A 9,243-nucleotide genomic window follows, 5' to 3' on the forward strand; every position below is an offset into this window, starting at 1 on the left:
ACTACTTTTGACCCTATCCACCATCACTAGTAAAAACTGAAAACAATCAATAAACACCTCACGCGTGCAAACTAAACACTGAACACCGGTTCACAATTGCAAGTTTGAATATGTTTCTAAACAAAAAAAAAAACTCAACTAAATCAACCATGGAAAATCGAGAATATCATCGACTCACATAACAGTCACAACCAATTTCGTAAAAAACAATTAATTGATTAAAGGGAGGACCACAGCTACAACATGTTGTTACCATCAACATTAAGACTGTTGTAGAGCACTACTATAGTAACAACATGTAATCAAATATAAAACCCAGCAACTATAAGAAAATATAAAACCCAACAACTATAAAAAAATATAAAACCCAGCAACAGTCCAACATTCCTATTTGCCATGAAAAAGAAACGGTTTTGCATCCCAAGATAGGACCGATGTAGACAAAAAAGGTCTTAAGCAAGTATTTAAGGGGTCTTAGAGACCGACTCAACCAATTATAAACAAAATAATCAGCAAGGTAAATTAGATTCAAACAACTCAACAACATGGCAAACCCAAACAGCAATCTCTACAGTGAAAATCAACCATCCCAATAGATATTAAAGTAACCATCTGTTTCATATAAATTCATGAATGAATATTTGAGTTCGAAACCCGCTCTGGGCACCATATACTTTGCTTACTTAAAAATAATACACCCATTAAACATCACCTGATTCAAACAAGCTATCAATACAGTAAAATCCAAATAGCAGTCACTATGATAAAAACCAACCATCCAAATGCTTGGTAAAGTAACCATCTTATTTGTACGGTATCTCATCATGTTTACAATGAATTATCAGCAAAGACAAAAGCAATCATACATCTAATATCAGAGCAACATGGTTATATTGAATTATCATCAAAGACAAAAAGCAAAGTTATTTTTAATTGATTGACTTATGGAGTTTGTAGCTCGACTTGAGGACTATATATACATTTACTTTACCTCAACAAATCTTTAAAAGGACTCAAATACTGAACTTAGTTGCGTAAAAACAAGAACACATCAAATAGCACCTAAGTCATACAAGCTAAAAACTTAGTAAAACCAAATTTCAGTACCTATAATGGAAACCAACCATCCGGAAACATGCTAAAGTAACCATCTGATTAGTGTCAACTAAAGATGGTCAATAGTCAACTAATTTACGCAACGTTGCATGCAAAGGTCCACACAGTGAGCGAAACCTACTATGCTATTTAAACCAAATTTTGCAAAAATTCCCACGATAAGATTAAATCAATTTCAACCATCTACAACAACAACAACAACAACTTATTCTACATGTTCCAATCCTGTGAAATTGCAATAATGGAGTTCTTCATTATGAACAATCAAAAGACTCCGCAAGAGTCATTGCATGTACAACTAGTAGCAAGAGAAATAGTTTAAATCACATTAAGAAATTAATTTACTAACCTATGGTAGATCGTCGACGACGAAAGGTGTGTGGGGGCCGTAACAGCAAATAGGTCGACCCATTCAACGGTCACGGTTTCAACGGGCTGAAGCAGGATGCAAGCGGATGCAGGGTGCACACACGGGTCTCGGTAGTTGTGCTAAGGCGAGCTGCGACCTAGGCTCCTGCGATGTGCAACTCAGTTGACAATGAGGTCCTATGACGAATGCCACGCAAGACCCGTGACGGAAAGTAGGGTCTGACCCAACTGGCTGCTGCCGGCAACGGAAGAGGCGTGCACGAGAGGTTGACCAGTGTAGGTATTGTCGATGCTGATGGAAGTGCTGGGTCACTCGGTGCTACTGTGGTGGGATGGTCAGGGGAGGTCATCGAGGGTTGGGTGGAAGGATTGCCGTCGGTTCACAAATAAAGAATTGGAGAAAATTTGAATCATCGATTAGATGGTTATAATTAAAACAAAACTTAATGGTGTTTTTGAAATTATGGTAAAATGTGGGTTGATTTTCATTTTTAACTTATATTGGGTTAAATGACCAGCCCATTGTAGACATTGTAAAGATACCCCATTGTCTCTCTAGCGGAATTCTTTTCGTTAACAAAAATATCTTATGTGGCAAACGAAATTCAAATGTGGCCTTTAAATTAAAACAACAATTTCCCAATTAAATTCCTAATCTTCCAAATTTTTCTCTCTCTCTTGTTTCCATTTTCAAATTCGTATCTCTTTTCTTCTTCATTCAACATTTCTGGGTTTCTATCTCTCTCCACATTTCTTGTTGGTGCTAAAGTAGTGAGAATAAATCTATTGCAAAACAATAAGAAGAAGACACTCCCTTCCCCTTAAATTCCTTAAAAGAAAATGGCATCACCTTCATTTAACAAGGCTACCAACAACAACAAGAACCCATAAAACCACTCATAAAATCATCCCTACCAACTCTGCCAAGATTACTTCCAGTGTCGACTAGCACCGCCAGAGCAACATCCTTCTCTCCACCATATTCATCCTCCTTTGTCTATGACCTTCCTTCTCAGGCTCACCAAACTGGATCAACGCGCCGCTGTCCCTGTCTGAGGATGTCTTCCAATGTCGATGAAGGATCCAACTCCCATCCCGCCACGCTCACCTTACAGACCCGGTCGGGCTTGCCTTCCAATTCTGATCGTTGCGCTTCCATTCAAGTTTCAATCATGCTCGCATTCTAGTTCTGGGTGTAGTTTTGAGTTGTTGTCCTATAATTTCTGGCATTAGAAAGAGAAGAAGACGAAGATATGGCAGTGACTATGGCTTCAGAAGGAAAAGAAAATGACAGTGTGTGCTTGTTGGGTTGCCAGGAACGGAAACGAAAACAGGCTTGCCAAGAGGGACTCGGTTGGGAAGTGGAAGTGGCGGTGGCAGCAGAGGTTGCAATGGTGGTGGCAGTGGAGGATGAAGACGACAAACATTTGAGAATTTAGTGTTAACAAATTTGGGAATAGGGGATAAAGATGGCGCCATGAGAAAGAGAAAGAAATAAGAGGTAAAGGAAAGGGGAAGATGCTAAGGAGGAAGAGGGAAGTTGCTAAGGAAAAAGTGTGTTATGTAGCAATTCTATTTATCACATCAGATATTTTTGTTAACAAAAAACATTTTTTTATGACAGAATATTTTGTCCATGTTTTTAAATTATTAAAAGTTACAATTATTCTCCACGTACAAGTATTTTTTCCATACAAGTCTTTACAAGTCATTTATATTCACGCGTTTTGTACCATTACTGCAGGTTCTTCTTTTTCTTCTTCTTCTTCTTCTCCTTCATTATCATCGTTATCAACACCTCATCTTCCTCCTTCTTTTTCATTGGAATTTCTTCTCCTCCTTTCTTTTTCTCTTTCTCCTCCATTATCAGTTATCTCATTGTTGAAGATAATGAATAATTCAAGTTCAGATTGTCAATTGAAGCAGAACGAAATTGATTATTGTTTTGAATCCAATCAAGTGACTGAGGTGTGGTTCAATTCCGAAGAAAAAAATGTAGCATTAGAGGAAATATTTTTTTGTATTTGCAGCAAATTTAGGTGTAACACGAAGATATTTGGGTGTATTTTAAGAATTTTGGGTGTATTTTTATTCTGATAAGTTCTGCATAATTTAAAACTCTTCCTCTTCCTCCTCCTTATCTTCTACTACTTCTTTTTTTTCCATAATCATTACCATATTCTTCTTTTTTTTTTCTTATTCATCTTTTTTTTTTTGTTTTACCTTCTCAAGTTTCTTCTTGTTTTACTCTCTTAACAAGAATAAAAACAAAAAAATTAAACAAAGAAGAAGAAGAAACACATAATATTGCAAAATTATTTGGAAGATGATGAATTTACATTCATTTAACTAAAAGAAAGAAAGAAATAAAGGGGGAAAAAAAGAAGAAGAAAAAAATGCAGCATCAGAGAAAATAATTTTCTGTATTTGCAGTAAATTTGGGTGTAACGTGAGGATATTTGGGTGTAACATGAAGATATTTAGGTGTATTTTAAGAATTTTGGGTGTACTTTTATTCTGATAAGTTCTGTATAATTCAAAACTCTTTCTCTTCCTCCTTTTCATCTTCTGCTGCTTCTTTTTTTTCATCATCATCACCATCTTCTTCTTCTTTTTTTTTTTACTTATTCATCTTTTCCTTTTTGTTTTACCTTCTCAAGTTTTTTCTTGTTTTACTCTCTTAACAAAAATAAAAACAAAAAAAATCAAACAAAAAAGAAGAAACACATAATGCTGGAAAATTACTTGGAAGAAGATGAACTTACTTTCATTTAACTAAAAGAAAGAAAGAAATAAGGAAAAAAAGAAGAAAAAAAATATAGTATTAGAGGAAATATTTTTCTATATTTGCAGCAAATTTGGGTGTAACACGAAGATATTTGGGTGTATTTTAAGAATTTTGAGTGTATTTTTATTTTGATAAGTTCTGCATAATTCAAAACTCTTGCTCTTCCTCCTCCTCATCTTCTACTGCTTCTTCTTCCTCATCTTATTTCATTTTCTTATAATTTTTCTTGGGAGAAAAAATCAAACAAAGAAAAAAATACATAATGTTGCAAACTCAATAGAAAGAGGAGGAGAAAAAAATGCAGTAATAATAACAACAATAAAAAGAACCACGATAAGGAAGAAACACGCGAAGAAGAAAAAGAAAGAAGAATGATGAGGAATGCAAAGAAGAAGGAGAAGAAGAAGAAAGAGAAGGGGGAAGAGGAAGAACGTGGAATACAAATGTTGAAGAAAAACCGTTTCTCATTTCACGCTATTCAAAGTTGAGGAAGTGCGTGTTTACATGCTCTCTAAATTGAGAGTTGTTTTTGTTAGATTTGGACTAACTTGTAAATTTGTATGACAAAAAGACTTGTATATGTAACACGTCTCTAAATAAATTATTTTAGTCAATAGTTAAAGTAGGAGTAATAGACGATTTTTTGTGATTAACCAATAAATAAATAGATTCTGATAAAATGTATTAAAAAAAAAAAAAAAAGATTCTTATAAAATGAGTAAAATTTTTAAATCAAATAAAAAATAAGCATAATCTAATATTGGTAATCCCTGCTAAAAAAAGTCTAGCTCCGCGGCTCTCCCCCTTTGTACCTCATCTCTCACAGGTTCAGGGTTTTAGCCTTCTTCCAATGTTCCCACTCGCCACTCCCACTGTGGTCTCACCCACACGGGCACCCATGGCCTCTCTCCGGCACCTGTCCCTCAATCCCCACCGTTCATCGTCACTCTCTCCATTCTCCCTCTCCTTCCCTCCTTCTTCTTCAACCACCTTTAAGTTCTCATCCATTCGCGCCTCCTCCCAAAACCACCCCAAACCCCAAAACGACGATCTCCTCTCCCGTTTCCTCAAAACCCTAATAAACCCCATCCTCTCGCCAGCCTTCGAAACCACCTGCATCGTTATCTTCGCCACCGCATTCTTTTTCATGCGCCTCCGCCATAACCCCGTCATCGCCGCCCCCCTCACCTCACCCTCCGCCACCGCCGAGACCTACACCTCCGCCGACCCCGACGCCCCCAACGAGGAGAAAGAAAAGGAAATCGAGGAGCACCTCAGCACAAACGCCTCCGACATCGAAGCCCTCCGCACTCTCATGGAGCTCAAGATCAGAGCGCGCAAAATCGACGAGGCCATTGGCATCATTGACAGGCTCATCGAGCTGGAGCCTCAAGAGTCCGAGTGGCCACTCCTCAAGGCTCACATGCACGTCTACAACGATCAAGTTGACCTTGCACGCAACGTGTTCGAGGAAATTCTCCAGAGAGACCCGCTTCGCGTTGAAGCCTACCACGGCCTCGCAATGACCGCCTTTGAGTCCAAGCTTCCGTTGAATGATTTGTTGAAGAGGATTGAGGCTGCCATGGAGCAGTGCAAGAAGCAGAACAGGAATTCAGAGGTCAGGGACTTCAAGCTCTTGATCGCGCAGATAAAGGTCATGGAGGGAGACCTTGATGCGGCTCTCAAGGCTTACCAGGATCTTGTGAAGGAGGAACCAAGGGATTTCAGGCCTTATCTTTGTCAGGGTATTATATACACCTTGCTGAAGAAGAAAGACGAAGCTGAGAAGCAGTTCAACAAGTTTCGAAGGCTCGTCCCCAAGAACCATCCTTACAAGGAATATTTCGAGGACAACATGTCTGCCACCAAGTTTTTCTCGCAGAAGGTTGAGAGGGAAGGAGCTGCTGCTCGGAGCTGACCAGAGAAATCAAAGAATTTGTGGATTGTTCCACTGAGAGGTCTTTAATGAGTTCTTGTTCCCTTATGTTTTGCTATTTTTAACCCCAGGTGTTTACGTAGGTGATTAGCGTAGTAGTCTTTCATGAGATTACCTCTGGTTGGTTCTCTGGTGAATATAGATACCATGTCTTTAGATCAGTTTATTCTGGGTTCATAACAGTTCATAGTTACAAGCTTTTATCAAACAACTCTTCAAAATATTATGATATCCCTTCCATTTTGGGTTTTTCTATCTTTCTCTATCTCGCTGAAACATAATCAAAATGCAATTATACCTGTCTTTGGAGAGGCAGAAGAACTTGGCTACATTACTTCAGCAACAACAGGAATATAGTATAATCGTTATGCTACTACTATATATCGAAACATTTTACGGAGCAAGAATAAATGTTTTGGGCATAGTAATTCGGTTGAACATTGAACATTGCCTACTATATATCTTCTGTTTTCTATCGGTGAGGTGCCTACTATAGTCATTCTTTTTTATGGGACTATAAAATGATAAGAATTGCATGCAACTATGCTCATTCTGGTTTGACACTCTTAGTAATAGATTCGAATCTGTTATCCTGTGGCATGTTACATGCCTCGTTACATTTCTACATGTAGCTGCTCTTCATTGTACTGAAGTATTTGCTCTTGCTAAATCATCAGGCTCTTTTATAATTTATCTATGTCGTTACTATTAGATTGAAAGTTGCATAAGGATAATATAGTACGTTGACTACGTTCTGTTGACAATGGTTGATCTTTCATTTTATGTGTGAGGTCAAAGGATAATGTAATGTCTTGGTATATAATATTTGATACCTGTCAGCCGTTGACTGATCTACTAGTTCATCTAATGGTATAGGTTGGGTGGATGTTTTAATCAACTTTATGAAGCTTTTAATCACATCTAAGTTTCTAGATGCTATAGTTGATACATTTCTAGATTATGTAAGGCGATAATTATTTGTCTAAATCTTCATGTTGCAAATATGCAGAAACCTGTCCTGTCCATTTCCAGACTCAGTCTCTGTGCTAGAACCTTCTTTTGCTAATGATGTATCATCTAGTTCTAAATGTTTTGAAAGTCTCATTGTTAACCTACAATGTAATTGTATCAAGATGTTTATTTGATCAGTAGGGAATGTTGTGTTGACTTTCTCTTTCCCTCCTATGTCTGGTTCCTTTTTCATTTTATTTTCTCTTCCTCAATCCTTATTGCATCTTGTTCACTCACTAGTCACTACTATCACTCTGTCTACAGCAGTTTTTTTAACCATCATGGTTCATAGTAGAAACACTTTCCGAAATCTGTGCAAGAAGAAAATGGATTAGTGTGCAGACTTCTATTTGCATGACAGCTTCGGATTCAAATTTTAGTTCTCACTTTGAGAGCAGTTCACTTATTTACATTATTAGGAATACTTGTGCATGCAACTATGCAAGCCTAATACCTTAGAAAAATATTAAGTAATCAATATTTTTCATTTGGATTTGTCTTACATTGGAGTCAACATTAACCAAAGAAAACTACTAAAATGGACTACTAAAATGGTATTCGAAAGTTCTCATCGTTGACAAAACAAACCTCAAAAATGTTAACGATAAATAAATTTCTGAAAGATTTAAAAAAGATTTAAAAACATGACAAAAAGAACTAAATATTAAATATATATTCTAAAAAACGACTTTAAAGATAAAATTTTAATACAAACTTTAGCAATTATTATTAGAAAAATAAAATTTTTTCATCTTTAAAATTTGATAATTTTTTTGTCAAGTAAATTTTTAAAAAATTTTTTTATTGTAATGACTATATTTTTTTGAAAAATAAAAAAAATCTAGAGAACAAATTTTGTTCTGAATTTTTTTATAATTTTTAAATATTTATTAAAATGTTATCACAAAAATTTATATCAAATGTATTTTTTCGCATATCAAATTAGTAGTTAATCCTTTTATTTTTATTTTTACTAAAAGCACTAACTTAATAGTATTCTCTATTTTAGATTAATACAATAATAAGAATAATGATATACATCTAAATTTTTTTATGAATTAAGTTCAATTAAATTAAATAATAAAATTTAAAATAATATTATTTATAACTAATTTTTATAATGTTAAACTAATTTAATTAAATTTAATTAACAAAAATACTTAAATGTATAACATTATTTCAATGATAAATACTCTTAGAAACCCACAATAAGGCGGTGTGAGTTTATTCACTTATTTATCAACCTGTCATTTTCATTGCACGTATCCAGATTAAGGTGATATTGAGTTACAGTTGTTTGTATACAAAAAATTTTCTTACATTATTATGAGTAAAATATTTAAATAAACCAAAGATATAGAAATATTACCTATATTACTTAAAGCAAAAAATGATTTGTGAATTTTTTAAAGGTAATTTTTATATAAATCGAATTAGAATAATTTAAATTACAATTTTTAGTATTAAATTAAATTAGACTACATAGATTTATTAGAAAAGGTTTAGATACACATAAATTGAATTAGGCAATTTGAATTTACACATGCACTAAGTAAATGGAATTAAGCTCATCAGATTTATACATAGTTGGTATATTTTCAAATAAATCGAAATAACTTAACTCAATTTATCTTGTTAGTGATCAACATGCATAAATTGAATTATGGTAGGCAGATTTACTATAGTTTTAGCAACATTTTTTTTTAAAAATATATCTTTTAATAAAATTTACGGAATTTAAAATAGGAAAAATAGACAAAAGTACACCCAAATTTTCACACGGTAGACAGATGTACTCCTAAATTTTTTAATGAGTCATTTGTACACACCAAAATAAAATTCCGTTGTCAATTCTACCCTTCCGGTGGTGGCGGAGGCCAGGTAGCACGGTATTGTGTGATGTGGCTAATTTGGAGTGACACAATAGAAAATATAATTATTACATTATTAAATTTGTAGAAATAAATATAAAAAAAGGGCATAATGGAACCACTGTTCATCCTCTTCCTTCTCCAATTCCTTC

The 9,243-nt window shown here is 34.8% G+C and overlaps 1 protein-coding gene across 1 annotated transcript; it reads left to right on the top strand.

Annotated features, from left to right (window-relative positions):
• The first annotated feature begins 5,018 nt into the window (after positions 1-5,018).
• On the top strand, positions 5,019-6,466 carry LOC112758941 (protein SLOW GREEN 1, chloroplastic). Its single transcript, XM_025807732.3, has one exon. It carries the CDS (start codon positions 5,124-5,126, stop codon positions 6,189-6,191), a length of 1,068 nt encoding a protein of 355 aa, XP_025663517.1. The 5' UTR covers positions 5,019-5,123; the 3' UTR covers positions 6,192-6,466.
• Positions 6,467-9,243: the final 2,777 nt, after the last annotated feature.

This window comes from Arachis hypogaea, chromosome 16, assembly GCF_003086295.3.
Source record: "Arachis hypogaea cultivar Tifrunner chromosome 16, arahy.Tifrunner.gnm2.J5K5, whole genome shotgun sequence".
Classification (NCBI taxonomy): Eukaryota; Viridiplantae; Streptophyta; class Magnoliopsida; order Fabales; family Fabaceae; genus Arachis; species Arachis hypogaea.